The 18,285-nt window shown below is 51.0% G+C and overlaps 6 protein-coding genes across 6 annotated transcripts; 1 reads left to right on the top strand and 5 right to left on the bottom strand.

Moving 5' to 3' along the window:
• Positions 1 to 1,106: 1,106 nt before the first annotated feature.
• BCR37DRAFT_378037 (uncharacterized protein) lies at positions 1,107 to 2,189 on the bottom strand. Its single transcript, XM_040868958.1, has one exon. The coding sequence runs from the start codon at positions 2,180 to 2,182 to the stop codon at positions 1,121 to 1,123; it is 1,062 nt and encodes a 353-aa protein (XP_040726829.1). The 5' UTR covers positions 2,183 to 2,189; the 3' UTR covers positions 1,107 to 1,120.
• Positions 2,190 to 2,280: 91 nt separating this feature from the next.
• Positions 2,281 to 3,807, top strand: BCR37DRAFT_391736 (glucosidase II beta subunit-like-domain-containing protein; the record flags this gene model as incomplete). The annotated part of the gene is made up of 1 exon (XM_040871044.1): positions 2,281 to 3,807. The coding sequence occupies one exon, from the start codon at positions 2,281 to 2,283 to the stop codon at positions 3,805 to 3,807; it is 1,527 nt and encodes a 508-aa protein (XP_040726828.1).
• Positions 3,808 to 4,066: 259 nt separating this feature from the next.
• On the bottom strand, positions 4,067 to 6,058 carry BCR37DRAFT_386349 (putative phosphatase regulatory subunit-domain-containing protein; the record flags this gene model as incomplete). Its single annotated transcript, XM_040870431.1, has 1 exon — positions 4,067 to 6,058. The coding sequence occupies one exon, from the start codon at positions 6,056 to 6,058 to the stop codon at positions 4,067 to 4,069; it is 1,992 nt and encodes a 663-aa protein (XP_040726827.1).
• Positions 6,059 to 8,988: 2,930 nt separating this feature from the next.
• Positions 8,989 to 9,658, bottom strand: BCR37DRAFT_378032 (uncharacterized protein). The gene has a single exon (XM_040868957.1). It carries the CDS (start codon positions 9,624 to 9,626, stop codon positions 9,117 to 9,119), a length of 510 nt encoding a protein of 169 aa, XP_040726826.1. The 5' UTR covers positions 9,627 to 9,658; the 3' UTR covers positions 8,989 to 9,116.
• A 4,300-nt stretch (positions 9,659 to 13,958) lies between these two features.
• BCR37DRAFT_397553 (uncharacterized protein) lies at positions 13,959 to 15,377 on the bottom strand (the record flags this gene model as incomplete). The annotated part of the gene is made up of 2 exons (XM_040871733.1): positions 13,959 to 14,424; positions 14,743 to 15,377. 2 exons carry the CDS (start codon positions 15,375 to 15,377, stop codon positions 13,959 to 13,961), a joined length of 1,101 nt encoding a protein of 366 aa, XP_040726825.1.
• Positions 15,378 to 15,756: 379 nt separating this feature from the next.
• BCR37DRAFT_378024 (uncharacterized protein) lies at positions 15,757 to 16,626 on the bottom strand. Its single transcript, XM_040868956.1, has one exon. The coding sequence runs from the start codon at positions 16,476 to 16,478 to the stop codon at positions 16,203 to 16,205; it is 276 nt and encodes a 91-aa protein (XP_040726824.1). The 5' UTR covers positions 16,479 to 16,626; the 3' UTR covers positions 15,757 to 16,202.
• Positions 16,627 to 18,285: the final 1,659 nt, after the last annotated feature.

Below are 18,285 nucleotides of genomic sequence, written 5' to 3'. Positions count from 1 at the left end.
GCCATTCCTTCTTCTGAAGCTTTCGCAGACGCTTGAGGCGCCGTTTGATATTCCTTTTTAGGCGCTGACACGCGGACTCAGTAAGCCTGCTGGATCGAGCGCCTTTCTCGTTCCGCTTCTGCTTCAAGAGCTTGCGCCATTCGCATAACTGTGGATCAGTGATGATGGTGTTGAAGCGAATCGCCTTAGGAGGAGCCTCAAGTTTGCCTGCGTCCGTGACCGCCTTCGCCCTAATGTCCATTTCATTCTTTTCCACCTGCGGCGCCGACCTCTTGACCCTACGTACTGAACTATCTAAATCGAGCATAACATCCATGACGACCGTGACACACGCGTGATCTGATAGGCTGAAGTCATCCGGGTCCCGTATGTCAAACTTGGCGATCTGCTTGCGAACATCTGGGGTAGCGATCGCATAGTCGATTGTCGAGTATAACCTGCTAGTCACCAAGGTGGCAGTCGCAGAATCATTCTTGGTGACATGAGTTGGTCGTGTAACCGCATCTCCGAGCGATCCATCATCATTGAGTACGGACGCCTGGAAATCCTCGCAAAATTTAAGAAAGTTGCGACCTGCCGAGTTCAATGTTGTATCGCATGCACGCGGGTTCAATGTCTGGCCGATACGGCAGTTGAAGTCGCCGAGAATCAGAAAGTCTTGTTTCAGCACAGCCTCATCGTGTAATATCTGTAGAGCTGGGCGCCCCAAAAGCTCCAGATTGCGAGGGGAGTCTTGCGGTTGGTAGGTGAACCCAATCTGCGTATTGTTGATTGACAGCCAGATCCTGTCAATGTTATTCTCCGCGTTGCGTTCGACAATCTTCACCCTTGGTGATTGGAAGATATAGTGCTTGATGAACATCGCCAGCCCGCCCTGTGTCTTCGTTGTCTTGGCAGCGCCAGTCTTTCTACTAGAGGTGACCAACGCGTAGTCTGCCATATTACGCTCGTACATGGCTTCCCTTCCTTTATCCATCGTGGTCTCTGCCAACACGATAATATCGTATTCTCTCAAAAAAATGAGGAAATTTTCGTCATCTAGTTTGCCCAGAAGGTTGCCTTGGACGTTCCAGAATCCGATTGTAATTCTGGAATTTGATTTTGGCACCGGGGCGAGGCTTCAGAGTTCAGATCGCCGAACGTCATCCAGAGGACTGGGTGGCGAGGGGGACTGAGTCTCTGAGACCAAGTCTGGGTTAGCTTCTGTTGAGCGTGACGTCGGTTCCTCGACCGAGTTGGGCGTGCTCACAGGCGTTGCAGGCTCCGGAGCAGGTGGAATAACATCTGACTGCAGGCCTCGTGATGCACGAGTGGCTTGTCGCTCCTTCCACAATTCAGACAGACTTTTATACTTGCGTAAATCTGCTTTAGTCGTAGCACCCAGACGTTTGGAGCGAGCGAATGAGGCCATAATCATGTCCCGATCGCCTGTCGTTTCTGGCATGAGACAGAGCACGCCTCCAAATTGGCCAGCCCAGGCCGCGCCTTTAAGCTGCGTCTCCATGTTCAGCTGGCGCATGAGCAGGTCCGCCGCGTAATTCGGGCATTTGGGTTGAGGCCCATTAAGTAGCACGAGCCAGTTGTCACGGCCCAGCTGCCGAGCTGATGCCCGAATGTCTCGTCGTCGACTTGGGACGACTTTCCATGGAGCCACAGGTGTTGGGCTCTCCACCCAGTCTTGGCCACTACCGGACGGAGTTCTGCCAGAGTTCACAGACTCCAAGACACAAACCGCGGGCAGTGGGCTTGAAGGGGGTGTGGCTGCGATCAACACATTTGTGACAGGTGTTGAAACCACTGGAGGGCCAGCACCAGTGTTGTTTTTCGGGCAGATCGCCGTTTCCATCCTTGAAATAGATGCGAGCAACGCAGCAATTTTGAGGTTGTGCTCTCGCACGATAGCCTCGAATTTTGCTTCCAGAGCGACAACCTCCTCCCGTGCCGCCGATAGAAGTGCGGGAGTCACATCTTGCGATGCCTGGACGGACTCAGTGACGGTTTCTTTTGGCGTCGTTGTTGTTGTTGTTGTTATTGTTGTTGTTTTGGCGGGTTTTGCCGCTGGCTTCTTTTGTGCCGGTAGAGCGCTTGAGGTTGAAACAGAAGCATAAGATGCTTTCTGAGATGCTGTTCGAGGTCGTGTAGACCTCCTAGGCCCTTCAGGCTCCACTTCGTTCGAGGGCATTTTTGTGGTGTGCTGCTGTTCCCGTGGTAAACTCTTCAGATGACACCAAAATTTGTCAACGACAACGCGACTGAACACATCATCGACAAGAGCACAGCATGAAACACCTGCTGGCCCTGGCTGCTGCAGGCCTAGCACTCTCCACGACTGCAACATCTATACGAGGTCTCGATTCATCCAAAGCCGCCTTCTACAAACCATCACAGGCAAACACATTCCGCTGTTTGGATGGCAGCAAAGTGATTCACTTCAACAAGATCAATGACGACTACTGCGACTGTCCTGATGGCTCTGATGAACCTGGCACGTCTGCCTGTCATAATGCTTCCTTTTACTGCGAGAATGTCGGACACACGCCAGCACGCATTCCAGCGCGCAATGTGAATGATGGTGTTTGCGAGCCTGCTTGCTGTGACGGCAGCGACGAGTATGGTGGTCTGACACAGTGTCCGAATACCTGTGCTGCACTCGCAAAAGAAGCAGCCATTGTGGCAGCGGCAAGGGAGGAAATTCGAACAACCGGTGCAGCGCAACAAGAAGCATGGTCGAAAGCTGGCCGTGCACAGCGTACGGCCATGGAAGCATCGCTCGTGCAAAAGCAGGCTGCGTTGTCGCTTGCGAGGGAGAAGCTGAAGCATGCTGAAGATGCACTGGAGAAGGCTAAAGCAACGGCCCCTATTGAGGTCTTCACGACGGGATCGCCAGCTTTCGAGGAAGCACGCGTTGCTGTGGAGCAACAAGTCACGCAACTCAAGGAAGCGGTCGAGGGGCTTCAAGGAAAAGTCAAGGCGCAGCAAGAACGTATTGCAGCGCTCGAAAGCATCTTGTCCAACTTGAAGGTCAGCTACAATCCAAACTTCCAAGACATGGCCGTGAAGGGTGCTGTCAGTGCATTTGATGAACTTGCAGCCATTGAAGAGTCCACTTTTCCGAATGAGGCGACCTTGCCCGAGTTGTTGGCAGACTCGACCGTGCTCCCAACAGAGGTTTGTCCGGTGCCTGTGCCAGACAAGGGTATTGGCGCGCTGATTCACCAATTCAAGCGATACATGATGGATCTTGGTGTGATTGCACACGACACGCAACCAACCACACCACCAGCTGGACCACCAAAACAAGTTCAAGATGCCTCAGCACTCGTTGACAAACGCAAAGAAGAACTGTCGAGTGCTGAAAAAGAGCAACAGGACATGACGTCTGATCTTGCACAATCCTACGCGGCTGATGTACCAGCAGCATTGAAAGATGCACTACGGCATCTCACCGGTCAATGCTTCTCGACGCGTCTTGGCGATTACGATTATGAAGTATGCATGATGAAGACGCTATACCAGAAATCCTCATCACACGGCAATACCCTCGTTGGCACATTCGAATCTCTCAAACGCGTTGCTGAGCCTGTCCAGGACGGTGCCTTATTTGGAACGACCTTGCAATTCTTCTTCACCCATGGAACACGATGTTGGAATGGACCGGAACGCAGTGGTCGCGTGGATGTTGAATGTGGCAAGAGTAATCATCTCGTGAGTGTGCGTGAAGCGCAGAAATGCGAGTATGTGTATCGTGTCACGTCACCGATTGCCTGTTCCTTGCAGCAGCAACAGGTCGTGAAGGATGAGTTGTAGCTGCACACTAGAGATCACTGAAAGCATATTTATCGACGCCATTGACTATCTATACTCTATAAAAGAAAGGGCTAAAGAAACGAAGTGCAGGGTTTCTGTGAAGAAAGGTGATGCAAAAGCTGCCTTGATGTCGCGGTGCTTGTAACGGGAAAGAATAGAAATGAAAAGGAAGCAACAGCGTAGGAGCCCAAAAAACAAAGGGCGAAAGAGTCTGTAATCATTTGTATCGATTTGTATTTGAAGAAGCTTGGGAAGGTCCTTAGATCTTGATGGTCGGTGTGGATGCACCTGAATCATGCGACAGGTAACCGGCGCATAGATTGGGTGAGACTTCCTCAGAGGAAGCGACACGTCCGTTACTGTCGCGAGAAAAGTGACCCACAGCTTTATTGGGTGGACTCGACGAGTACGGCGGTGTGGCATAAGGTGAAGCGGTAAATGAATGTGGACGTAATTGACTACCCGTCCCTTCTTTACTCGCTAACGTCGATGACGGTGCAGCCTTGGTCGAGACACGCGAACCATGCTGTGCATCGCCAGTACCAAAGAAGCAGTAGTTGTTGATGAGCTCTTGATACGACTTGGCTTCTGCAAATGGTTGTTTCGTTGTCGAGACACCAGGTACGGGTGAGACATCACCTGAGGATGCCGGTGTATTGTCGCTTGAGTCTAGAGCTGGTGGAAACGTTGGTGAGCGCGTTCCTGCTTCAGCTGCAGCGACTTGTGCAGGTGATACGGCAAAGTAAGGGTTGAAATTAGACCTACCCCGCGCTTGCACAGTACTGCGAGGTTGAATCTCATTGCCTGACCCTTGTAGCATTGAATTGGCTGCTGAAATCGCAGCAGACAGACTTGCACCGAAATCGTAGCGTGTGGAGAAAGAATCTTGCGTTTTTGGGCGAGGCGCCTTGAATCGAATGGGCTTCTCGCGTTCCTCGACCGAGCCTGGATGATCGTCATAGATGTTCTCAAAGATGAGCGAGCGCGGTGACTTGAGTGACTGACGCGCACCTTCTGGCTGGATGGAATCAGGCAATAAATCCATCTCATCCTCAGCAGTACTGAAGATTGGCCGTTGCACAACAGGTGGATCACTGTTTCTTCGCGCTGCGACAGGCCGTTTGTGGAACTCAACTCTGAAATTCTTGCCACCATTCGCATCCCAAAAGTCTTGACCGTTTGTATTGTAGCGAACGCAAAAGAACATGGTCTTATCCGTAACGCCGGAGAAGTCGTCAATCTTGATGTCAAAGTTGAAGCGATCAAAGCCATCTTCACGTTGCTTCTTGCGCACGTCTTTTGTGTATTCCGCTGCACATTCACTCGTGGTGCGCCAATTGTCCATGGTATAGCGAACGCAGACGTATTTTTGAAAAGCAAGGTTGCGTACGGCTACACGACCGATGAGGCTGCGCTTGTCGCTTGAGAGGTAGACGGTCTCGACTTTAATAATGGCACCATGGTTGTCCGTTTGTTGAGCTTCCGGCACAAAATTTGGCAATTCAATGGTGAGTTCATCTTCTTGATGGAAGGGGAAACCATCATGGTCGTTGTACTCTTGCGTGGGTGACGTGGTGGTACTCACAGCCGCTGGTTTTTCACTGTGTAGGAAGTGCCTGACATGTTCCAACTTTCGATCGAAATGCACATTCTTCTGGAAGACGGGTGTGGAGGGCATACTCTGCGGTCGTGGCTTGCCAGTCTTGCCAAATGGCTTGAGGGAAGAACGCACCAGTTCACCAGACTTTTTGCGAATCATACGAGGTGGGCGCGGGCCGGGACTCATATCATCCGCATCACTTTCAATAGCGGAATGATTGCGTAGCGGCAGCACCAGTAGACCGAGTGGATCCATTGAGCTTGAACGGACACGATGCAATGTTGCTGTTTGGATCATTGGCTTGACACTCGGTACTGTGAGCGTTTCTGACATGGTCGCAGTCTGTGTTGCAGGACGCGCTGCATCCTGAGTCGATGCATTCGGAGACAACGATCGCGTGACTTTGATTTGCGCAACGGCGTCGTGTAGTTTATGCTCCGTTTCGGTATCGAGTGAGAAGCGACCGCGCGATTGTGTCTTGGGTGACGGGTTGTCGTCGTCGCTACTGCTCGCTGAATGGTTCGCTGGGCGAAGACTCAGTGCTGGGACGGAACGCGAACGGACACTCGGTGCTCTGCGGACTGTTGTGGATGTGACGGCAGTCTCGAAGCGTTCCTTGGAGGGAGAGGGCCGTGGTGATGTGTATGGCATGTTGCTGTGGGTGGATTGACACGGCCGAATCTCAGCCAAGTCGAGGATGGTGCCTAATGAAGGGTAGAAGACACCGGTCGTCAAACAGAGGGAAGTGGTCAGTCGTGGTGAGGACGACGATACGACCTCGTGTGTTGAACGGCTTGATAAGCGGTCGAGAGCGATGGAATGGGCTGTGTGTTGGGCGTCTCCGTGTCGCGTCAAACGGGTAGCGTGAGCCGTTGAGTCAGGGGAAGAGGGGGCTAGAGGCTAGTAGAGGGAGCCTTGATGCGACAGACTACTTGAACAAGATGAGGCCGTACAGCAGGTAGAAGGACAGGGCACTCGATTACACGGATTGGTGCCTGCCGTTTGATCACTCTCTTGCTCTCCGGTCTCAGGCCTCTTGCACCGAGTCAGCTCCGACGGGGGGCCCAGCAGTTGTATGGTAGGTAGGAAGAGGGAAGATGTCTTTTCGGTTGAGTCGCGGCCTTGGCTCTCTCTCTCGTCGCTGCTCAATCTCGATCGTCGCTGCAGTCACTTTTCTGTTTTCTCGCTGGGACTCTCGCTGTCTTTCTCTGTCTCTGGCCCCGTTGAGTATTCTCTGCAGCAAGTTGCCAGGGACCGCACTCAGACAGCAGGGACGCGATGCCATTGGTTGGATGCAGGGGGATGGCAGCCACACAGAAACATGATTGGTTTCAGCGGAGTCTGAGTAGTACTATGTATATAGATAGTTATGTGCAACGACACTACTATCGAGGTATCTGTCTAGTATATAGACCTAGCTGTAATCTGTCTACGAGCAATATAGACCACAAAGCAAGAGACGAAGCATCAAGTGCGAATCTGATTGTGCAGCATGCGCCACACTTTTTTTTCCTTTTTTTTCTTTTCTTCGAGTCAAACTGCAGCCGGGCAATTAATACGCAGCAGTCTGGCCCCGGCTGCCACTCTGTCAAGTTCTCAACACTTTCCAACAATAGCAGCTGTTGCAATACTGCCAATACACACTATACATGCTATACATGCTATACAGACAACGTTAAGTATATCCAGAAACAACAGCGTCGCAAGCAAAAGAAGCGGAAATCTAATGCCATCTCGTATGACGTAGTGGGCCATCGCGGCACTTCGATCGCAACGGCAACGGCTGCGTAACAAGAAAACCTTACCGCGGGCCGGTAGCGCGGCATCGGCGTGGCCACCGCAGAGGCCGCTGAGAAGCGTCTCCTGGCACGAATAGCTGCCCCTGTTGACTCAGAAGCACAGACAGTGTCAGACACAGTGCACACAGATAAACTGGCTGTACTCTATCTACTCTCATTGCTACCGAACATCATAGACTTGGTGGATGGCCAGCCACGGCAGTGCTTAAGCTTCGTCTGCCGCACGGGCCCGCGTAGATGCATACAATCCACAGATGTTCCTGACGCGGAGGTGACTTGCTCCGGCTGCACAGACACGCCCATGGGGTATACCCCAGAATCTCCAACTCAGCCAGACTGCTAGAGGCTAGAGCCTATTGTTGGTGCATCTAGGAACTTCACAAACATGCTCTGTGCTATATCTTGCGAAGGAGCTATTGCTTGCTGAGCTGCTGACAAATCCCAATGGTCGGCAGCGCGGCTGCAAATGAGATCGATCGAATCGTTGGCAGGATCCGGTACAGCGGATTCCAAGTTTGACTAGTCAGCGTCACACCATCTCCAAATAAGAACAGCCTTGCACGGGCCATATGTTGCAAAGACTGTCAATGCAACTTGGGACTACCCCAAACCGGAAGACCAGTGCTTCGACTGCAGTGGAGCTCGAGCGGTATGTATCAAATCGGTTGGTGTATGCAGCATTCCTATTGATGACAGTCTATGAAGAATCTTTGAAGATGGTCTTGGAAGTTGGAAGGGTGTAGCTGAATGTCGTGTGCTCAAACTGGCAAGACCTCATACCAGTCCCAGACTCATGCTACTATGCTAGGGCTGTTCGTCATACAAGGCCCCAACAAACCGAAGCAACTTGATCAAGAACCGGGGTCAAGATAATGCAGTCCGTGCATGAAGTGCCATGGACCATGGGTCCATGCGGCCATGCCAGGACCATGACTCCATGACTCAGGACCATGACTCCATGAGCTTCCGATATTGTCCAAAAGAGCCACTGCTAAGCGTCGAGGCACTGACCCATAAGCTCTGCTTCGGGATTTCAACTTGAGCTCGCGTGACTGCTCATACAGACTAGCGTACCAGGTCTTATATCGCAGTCGCTCTCCTCACGCATCTCAAACTCTTGAATTTTGAGACTCGACGATCAGTATAAAGCAGATTCATGCTGCATACACGAATGCCCAAAGATATGCCTCGTGCCAGCGTCAGCCTGCGTGCAAATCAATGCGCCAAATGCACTTAATCCCACGTTACGCGCACCAATCGCAAGATCTACCGCACCCTTGGTATCGTGGCTGGTGAAACCGTGTGAGACTTTTTGAAGCGACAACGACAACTGTCGACGACGAGCTAGGTCATAGACTCAGAGGTACCTTGGCCATAGTCGCTAGGTCATGGCCTGTTTGGTTTGGCTTGTACATTGTGTTTAATTGTGACTGCTTGACTATTCAGCTGCCTCAACTCGTTCGCATGAGTCTCTTCGTACCATGGGCCCTCTGAGGGCAGCGTATCAAGAGCCCATGGAACGAGCGCTTGCACTAGTACTGCCACTACAGCTGTGATGATGAAGCTGCGTGTACGCCTCTCTGGGTGAAATCACACGACTGTATCTGGTAGGCACGCCTTCAGCTGCACTGGTCACCTGTAGGCTTGCAGTACATGGTTTTGAGCATCGTACGTGTTTGTCGCTGATCGAAATCCTCAGTGCTCATTGCTCCTCGACGCATTCTAGCGAAGCTCTAACTAGCTGCAGTCACATGGAGAAAAACGAAACTGAGCTTGAATCACTCTAAACAGCTAAAAGACGAAAACAAAGTCTATCTGATCCAGACGCAGCTAACAAGTACACTCTTGCATCAAGCGTAGGCTAGCAAGCTGTGAATCAGCAAAACAAAAGAGGCTTCAGCACACTTCCTCTAAATCAATGGTCCATTGCCAGGACCAATATACCGGCCATCCTGGTCATAAAGAGCAGGCAAATAAGGTATGTTTGGGTCGCAATACTGATCACCCTGGGCTTGTGTGTGTTGATTGGCTGAATGATCATACTGCTGCGAGGTATGCGCTTGCCATGACGACTCTCCATGAGATGGAGGGACTTGACACTGATCATGATAGTTATAGTGAATGCTGAATGGACCAGTGTTCGGTGGACATTGATCAAAATAAGGCGGGTATCCCATCGGGTCAAATAGCAAATTGTCAGGGAGCCCGTAGTCGTTTGGCCCGAAATTACCGTTATCGGACAGCCATATGAAGTCATCCAGCTGCTGCGGCAACTCTGGCAACTCATAGCTTGATCCAGCTGCAGCTGCGTGGTGTTGCGACTGGGAATAATGGTCAGGGTCTGTTGGCAACTGCGCTGAACCTGATGGCTGGATTGTGCTGCCATCCCCAGGGTTCATGGTGGGTGGCCAGTAACACATTGGCTGATTGTTGATTGCTGCATCTTGGGGCGGGTTTGTTGAAATGGCTGGTTGATGTTCCAGATAGCCCTCGATGCAATAACCAGGAAGATAGTAGTGCCAACGCTTGTATTGTCGGCGGCAGCTACATTGCCTCTTCAGCATTAAAACAAGCTCTGCAACTGTTTGCACACTAATTACGCGCTCGGCAATGGTAACGGCCTTGAGGTCCACCTTCCATTCATTTGGGACGTACTCACTGTTCAGAAGTGTCCACAGCTCCCGATCTCTTGGCGTTTCAATACTTGACTCAGCTGTTGTTACTTTCGACAAGAATCTTTCGAAAATATCCTCGACATGACATTGAAGCCTGCCGTCGCGGGAATACCCAGCCGCCTGCCAGTAGTCTTTGGTCTGGGTTGGCGAGAGCTCGAAGGAATTGTGACTTCTTGTGCGTTGAGGCATCCGGATGAGCTCGATAGTGGTGAATATTGTACACTCGCATTGCCAGGTGCACGTCTGACCGATGATGCTGGCAAAATGGTCCATGGGCTTATCTTCTATTTGGACAGCCGGACTCAGCACACAACCTTGCAATTTTGTTCCTTCCTGCAGCTGCACCTTCTTCACTTCGGAGCGGAATTTGCGCACATATCGATTCGTATAGTCCTCTCTTGCAAGTTTGCAAGTGTCGGCACAGCGCCTGTTTTCTTCGTCAAGTTCAAATGGATTGGGATGGTCGCAGTATGGTGATGCCGGGTACCTGGCAACGAAGATGTTTTTGATCGGAAACGTTGCGTTGTAGTAGGTAGAGTCGGCTTGGTTTTCCAGAGGCCAGAAATCAATGTTGATTCGGGGTTTGGCGAAAGACCTTCCAATCGACTCACTGGTGGTTGTACCTCCATATTGAAAGTACTTGATGCTCGAGCCTGCAGTGGTGCGTGATCCGCTAGCATCGGCAGCCGAATTCATGGGTGCAGCCGCAGAATGATGCATCACGGCCGACAGGAGTGAGAAAAGGACAAGACCCGTGAGAATCATCCAGAGAGACGTCTGAGGCGTGAATGATCGCATGCTTGAGGTTAACGGGTTGTTGCTATTAACCAGTCGGCGTAGTAGTATTGTGGTTGACACACTGCCTTAGACTTGAAAAGGATTCAGCTTTGCCTTGGCAGCAATTCTCAGAGCAAAGCGAAGAACTTACCTCCCTACAGCTCCAACTCAATGAAATCAAGTCTGATGGTGTGTTGCGCGTGCTCTGCTGTAATTCATGATCCCGTTTCGAAAAGCGTGCCGTGAATGCATATGCTGGGAAATGAAGGGAGTGCGTTTGAGGAAATAGGCTCAGGGGTGTCAGGGCTTTAGTCACGGTTGCAGGTGAGATATGGCAAAAGACCTGTCCGAGTAGGTCTAAGATTACCAAGGAAGAGAAGAGCAGGCACAAATTGAACACGTCGTCCTCATATGCTCTCATTAGATAGATAGTCACTGTTCTTCAAGTCATGAGTCTTTACACATTCTTACCCCTGGTAAAATTTTGTTACCATGCGCATCATGGTGTACGACATCGGGCCTGAATTGACCCAAACAGGCTACAGATCCGGAGACATCTGGTCTCAGTAGGATATAATGGAAGACTCAGCTAGGTCGTTGCTTCCTATCTAGCTTGGCTCAGCAGCTTGGATGGTTCAGCAGCTTGGATGGTTCAGCAGCTTAGATGGTTCAGCAGCTTGAATGGTTCAGCAGCTTGGATTGGTTCACTCGATGGAGCAATCTGACGCGTAGCAATTGTTTTGTATCTTCGCGAGCTACAAGAGTGATTTGACGCGTAGCAATTGTTTTGTATCTTCGCAAGCTACAAGAGTGTTTGGACGATTGCGAATTGCGAGACAATTTCCTGTCGTTTGGCTGTGTCGAAGAATATAGAGTGCTGGCCGTCACACGTATGTACTCTTAAACAATGGGCGACACACTTCATTAATGACCGCTTAAAGCTGCTAACACTGCTTAACAGCAAATCTCACCTCTGCTCTCCTCCAAACTCTGCAACCCCTGACCGCAGCTGCCCTACAGGAAATTTCCACGGGTGGTAAGCCGGTGATAAACGGAAGATGACGCCGTGTGGTAATCGGTCGACAAACGGTAGAATATGGCGCCGGTGACGGACCGGCGATGAGAGACGCGTAGTAAACCGATGAAATACGGGTGAGAACCGGCGATCGCTGGTGACGAGTACACAGCGAGCTGCAGGCGGCGAGCCAGGGCTTTACATAGTTTAGGGATAGCTCTAGAGTAACGAAGGCTTATTACGTCCACCCTACAACTGTCGTACAAGTGCCTTGTCCGCTTGCTACGCTCCCACGCTTGTTCCACCTTGCTGGCAGCGGCGGCGCGGTCATTCCTGTCATTCGCTGCAGCCTGGAGAAGTTGAGCTTTCGCCGTCGCGTTTGCCCTGTAGTAGTCAGTGTAATTCAGGACCAGCGAAGGAATCAGGGTACCGTACGACGTGGTTGTGCGCTTTCCGTATCGCTGTCGTCGTCTTGCTCATGGTATGGCGCGGTGTTTTGTGTGTTGCGTCGTCCTTGTCGTGCCTGCGTGTCGTCGTCTTGCTCATGGCGTAACGTGATGTTTCGTGTGTTGCGCCGTGCGTGTCGTGCCTGATTATCGTTCTCGTTGTCGGTCCCCTGCTGCTCAGCCTCTGCCTCTGCCAGACGCTTAGTGTGCCTCGATTACTGTTGTCAGTAGGGACCCGTTGCGTAGATTGTTGGACGTCATCATGTACAGCGGCTCGCATATTCTTGGCACCATGCTGAATGATGGCCGTGGAGATTCAGTTCGCTGAAGCTCTGGCTCTGTCAAGCGACGGAAAGTCGCGTTCAAGATGACGGACTGCCTTCCTCAGCTCAGCATGGTCGCGTTGTTTCCAGCTGACGAGATTGCCTCGCTGATCCTTGGGAAAGTTGTACGCATCCCTGTAGTGGCGAGCAGCGCTGAGGATAGCACTCCACTGCGCGTTGGTTGCCGTGCTTGATGGCCACAGACACGACGCTTTGCGAATGGATTCGACAGTCTGGTTCTCAGTACGCTTGGAATCATCCCTTGACACGCGTCGTAGTCGTGCTGGTACCTTTGTCATGCGTGTATCGTGTGCAAGGCGTTCAACCCGGTTTAGATCATCCTCCTGAATGCTCTAGACTCAGAGCGGTGTATCAAAAGAGATAGAGACGCTGTCAGATAAAGCCATGGGTTCGTTTTTGGCTGTATCTGCTGCGATGCCAGCTCGAGGCTGTTGAGCTGGTTCCGTGAACGACGCGGGGAAGACGCTTGGATCAAGGGTATTGAGCAAGACTCTAGCATTCTGATCATCTGTTGCAAGAGCTAGTAGACGCGTTGCTTGCTTGGCTCGTGCAGAGTCAAGGTTGAGGATCTTGGCTGTTCATTTGCTTGGCACGTTGGACTCTACCGCGCCACGCAGGACAACATTGATCTGACTCTGCTGGTCAGACGCACTTGAGAGACAGAATCGAAGGAAGAGAAATTGCAGAGATGCGCGTCTAGAGTGGAGCGCTGCTTACAGTGACCATGAAGCATACTGTAGTCTGTAGCTGGTCGAGAGTCGCAAGGTGGCCAAAGTTCAAAACAAACAAAGTCCAACTTTACAACGAGCACATCAAATCGACGGCTCGAATTCCTTGCCCTTTGAAGCCTTGGAGACAAAGTCTCTCTCGTAGGATAGCTAATATCTAGCAAACTACATGACTCTACGATCTGCATCGAGCGATGTTCCATTAGCAGGTAGTTATGCCATGCAGATCGGGGAATCATGTGGTTTGGACACGTTGTAGATAGAATTGCTTCCATCTCAATAGTTGCGCATGAGCTGGACGAATGCCAGGCTATGTGTCTACTTGGACGTGCTATCTATAGGCATAGCTATAGTGCAGGCAACAGAAGTCACCAGCGTCTGCTGGTGGCCTTCACCAGTGTCTGGAAGCGGTGTTTCGGTTTGCTCCAGTATTTCACCAGCGTTACCGGTTTATCACCTGCGAGTCATCCGCGAGTCACCAGTGTATACCCGTCTTCACCAGCGATCTTCCCGTTTGCAAACGAAAGGCTTACGTGCTTTGAGCGAATAATACGAATACTACGACATCTGTAGCTGTTCAGGTTTGACCCTTCAACTCAATCAAATGCGTTCGTTACGCTGAACAATGAAAGCGAGTCTTGAAAGATAAAGATAGCAAATGGCTTGACACAAGAGCATCACTTCCCACAGCAGGCCTATCCGAGGATGCTGAATGCCAAGACTAAGCACAAGTTCAATGATCTGCAGCCGCAGAAGAGACTCATTTTCTAGATGAACGACCGTGCAGGCAAGACAGCTTTACCTTGATCGGCAGTGTCAGCACCTTGATTGTCATTACGTTCTTGCTCTTGACCCTCTTGTCTCTGTACCGCATGGGTTGGAGCAACGCATACTTCCTCGCTTGGCTGATTGGATCCTGGGAGATTGTCGAGATCAGGGATATTGCACGACTGTAGAGTCAGGATGTTCCGATCCACTGGTAGTCCGGTCTGTAGACTCTGCTCCACGTCATAGAGATCTTCTAACCATTCCATCAACTCAAGTGAAGTCATTTCCTGATCTGATGTGAAAGACTCTGCGATGTTGCCTGCCAATGCTGCTTGGCCTGAAGTCGATGCGTCTGCGTGAGCCGCATGATCGGCATTGGTGTTTCCGTGGCCAGCAGGAGCAAGGCATTGCTCTGTTGGCTGACCAAAGCCAGTTGTATACAAAGTATCAGTTTTTGCTTTTTTACTGCTCTTTTTCGTGCTTTTTTTGGGTTCCTTGGGTATCTTGTGACCTTCTATACATTGTCCAGGCTTGAACAAATGTTGACGTTTTCGTTGCCCTGCTCTCAAACACTTGCAATTCCAATCCCAATCAACCCTGTCGCAGGGTAGATTTTGATGACTGACTTCACCCTTGACCTGCCATATGGCTGTTGATACGGTGAGTGTCTTAGGGTCCTCGATTTTCGACCTCCAACCAACTTTTTGGAACATATCTTCACAATGACAAACCCCCGGTTTGCCCATCTGAGCTGGAGCGATGTCTGATAATGCTGGAACCTACGCCCAGTAAGACTTTGGTTTAAAGGGCGACAGCTCAAAGTGTTGATTTTTGTACTGCACATGTGGCATCTTGATACGCTCGACGTATTTGAATAAAGTGCACGTACATTCAAAATCGCATGATTGCAGAGAATCAAAATACACGGCCTTTCGCGTGATATTGATGTTGAGGCTTTGGATACATCGGTTCTTTGCAGTGTTCTCACTGTTGAAACGGGACTGCGAACGTCCATAGTTTTCTTCTTCCTTGCGACACCAAGTGTCACATACATCTTCAATGTGACTTTGACGTGCTGACTTGTTGAGTACGCATAGGGCTCGATCCCCGTAAAACGCGCGGATATGCTCGATCGAGAACGTTGCATTGTAGCACTTGCCTTTTTCGGCACGAGGAAAGTAGTCACGGCCTTCTACTGCAGGTGAAATGTCCGTCGATATGGTCGCTGAGCTGCTGCTTCCAACGTTCGCCGTTTGTCCTTCTTCACGACCGCGCTTGTTGCTTTGCGAGTCTACAGCTTCCCCCTGTCCACGAATGAAGTTTTGACCTTGAGATCGGCCAGCTTTGGCTGCTGCATGCTGCTGCTCTGGGTGCATCACCAATAACAAGAGTGAGAGAAGTGTGAGCGTGAATGTCATCAGTGATGAGGAGTCGCGAAAAAGCATCTTCGCAGTGCTGATTGACGGCGGCGGCGGAAGCGTGTGAGAGTCTTGAGAAGGGATTCAGTCGATAGCGCACAAGAGGTAGGTGTAAGCAGACGTATTTGGACCAGCCACCAGGCATGGACCTTACATTGCAAGTGAAGGAGCCCATTTAAGGAATGACAGGAGAAGGTAGATCCTTCGGAGTTGCTGCATGCGCAGGTCGTATTTTGCAATTTTATTCAAACAACTGGGGCGCGTGCATAGTCTCAAGTCTGCTATGGGTCTGTAGCGTTCAGCTCAAAATCACAGAATGCGAGCTGACTACACTGGAGCTGCCCTACATAAATTTGGCAAGCGAATGCGCAAGAAAAAGCCGGAAACGTGGGAAGGAGCGGAAATCGGCCAATCCTATGAACGCGCATCAGCTCAAACATCAGGCAATGCGCGTGAAAAGAGTGAGAACGTGTGGGACCACTAAGATAGCTACCACAGTGGGTTCTTTCACTTTGCTATCATGCGATTAGCATCGACAGTAGCTTGGCAGTATACAGGGAATCGGAGCATAAGATATCGTCTCCAGTGAGCCAATAATCCCTGAAGTGCTTGTGATGCCATGGGGGTGGTCGTGCTGACGCAAAGAGAGATTGGTGGAAGCAATGAACATCCAGCTGATTGTGAGTGGGAGACACCAAATGCGACTGATTCAGGCAGCGCAAGAGCGAGAGTTTAGTCAAAGCTAGAGGTTGAGGTTGGCGTCAAGGCCGAGATTGAGTTGAGAGGAAAGCCGACAAGGAGCAGTTGCCAGCACAGAAGACTGCCTCAGTAACGAGGGAGAGAAGTAGTTGCTGCAAGAACGTGCAGTGAGGGTGAGCTGACGGTACATCGTGTGCCGGTATAAGCAAAGAAAGCTTGTGCAAAGCGAGAGAAGGCATACCAACAGACAAGAGTGTGCACAAGCGCAGGGAGACTTGCTTGACAAGACCAAGGAGCGTATGCTTGGCTTGCTGATGAGCGTGTAGAGCGTGTTAGTATAAGCAGAGAAAGCGTGCGCAGGGTGAGAGAGGCAAACCAGCAGCCAGGAGACTCCATCATCATAGAGAGACAGCCTGGCGAGACAAAGAAGCGCGTGCAGCAGAGATTCACTTGCTCGGCAGCTAGCTGTAGATGTCAAAATTTTAATGAATCCTGCATAACGATGTTTGTAGCCAAGTGCCAGGTGCAGCCTGTTGAGGACAATGTTGCCAGTGTGTGGGTTGAAGTTTTGCTTGGAAATTGAGGACTTCGAAAGTTTAGGCACAATTGCCGCACCAACACACTGCAGCTGGCATCACTTCTTGCAGAGTGCGCTGCTTCTGGCAAGATCACGGGACATCTGCGCACATTGGCAAAGCTCCATGCTTCTTGCGCCTCAAGTTTCGCGACAAGTGAGATGATGCAGTTTGCGGCTCGCGTCCGCAAGCTCACAACACCCGAGTGGTGCCCGGTGCCAAGCTTGTGCACGAGTCTTATGCTTCAAGGGCATAAGAGCTGGTTCATTTTCCTTGCATCACGGGTCCAATCAGAATGATGCATGTCGATATTGGTCGCAGTCAGAGTCTATGCCGTCAGCGGCTACAGAATTGAGTTTGTGTTTCGATTGCGAGGTCTGTCTGCCTCTGCTTCGCATACTGACGACCTATGGTTCGGCACCACGAGTTGAATATCTACGTCTGAATCGTACGATCATTCTCTTCTTCGTCAAGCTTCGTGCCGTGGTCTAGCGGTCTGCTGTCATGGAGTAGCCAAGCGATACTTCACCAAATCAAGACTTGCTGCATGAAAGACGTTCCAACCTGTTTCCAACCTGTTTTCAACCTCGCCGTGCCTCAGTGCCTGTTCATCGTTTGCTTTCGCTACCGCATCTTCACGCGCAGTCCCGCTCATTCTCACTCATGAACTCGGCGCCATAAGTTTGTGCCCGCCGAGTCACACAAATTCACGCGCGTGGCATCTCCCTTCCACAAATTCCCACAAATCCCCTCAAATTCACGCGCACTCTCCATTTCTTTTGTACGGCATCTGACCTCTCCGCCTCGTGCAAAATGCCCAAAGACTTTCCCAACCTGGTCAACGAGACATCAGACCGTTCCACCTCGTCAATGACTCAATCGAAGTGCTCCACCTCCCCCATATCACCATCAGGTTGCTTCACTTCTTCCGCCGAAGCAGGACGTGATCGTGCCCGGTTACCTGATCGAGGCTCAATGCGTACACTACTACGATCAGAGCTGTTTTGTCCTCCAGGTACAACAGGTCTTGACCTTTTCAGACGACAAATTGGCTGACAAACCATTGTAGAAGACACTGCTGGCTCAGGCAGGTTGCAGGTCCACACAGCCGCTGGCGCGTCTAGCTGAACAACCACTGGGTCTGTAGCAACCTGATTTCATGATCTGCGACTCAGCGCCTTACATATCGTCTCGAGAGTTCGCTGTGACTCTGCTATCCTGTTCAGCGTCCGCCATTGCGATTTGATCTTTGATTCAGAATCAATGGCGTCGTTACCATGGAATCCATTAGCCTCAGCGCAAGGGAAGAAGTTGTTCAGCACATCTGCAGCAGAATTCTGAAGATGCTTCGCATGGAGATGAGCCCTGCTTTCCGTGTATGAGCTGCGATAAGCTTGAAGTCTCTTGGCTCCTGAAACCAGCCGGTGCCAAGACTCACCAGACGAGAAGCCTTTGTTGAGTCACAGTAGGCAACAAATGTCATTGGTTCAGCATACGCATCGCTCCATTTCTCCTTTTTCACACGAATGCAGACCTTGCAGCCACCTACGCCAGCTAGAGACAGGTCTGGATTCTTGCTTGTACCCGCCTTGAAAGAAGTTGTCTTCTGCAAAGCCACAACAGGCGCTCGATTG

The sequence above is a fragment of the Protomyces lactucae-debilis genome (genome assembly GCF_002105105.1).
Source record: "Protomyces lactucae-debilis strain 12-1054 chromosome Unknown BCR37scaffold_5, whole genome shotgun sequence".
Lineage (NCBI taxonomy): Eukaryota > Fungi > Ascomycota > Taphrinomycetes > Taphrinales > Protomycetaceae > Protomyces > Protomyces lactucae-debilis.
Note: the sequence above shows the minus strand (reverse complement) of the source record. Positions and strands in the feature narration are given on the sequence as shown.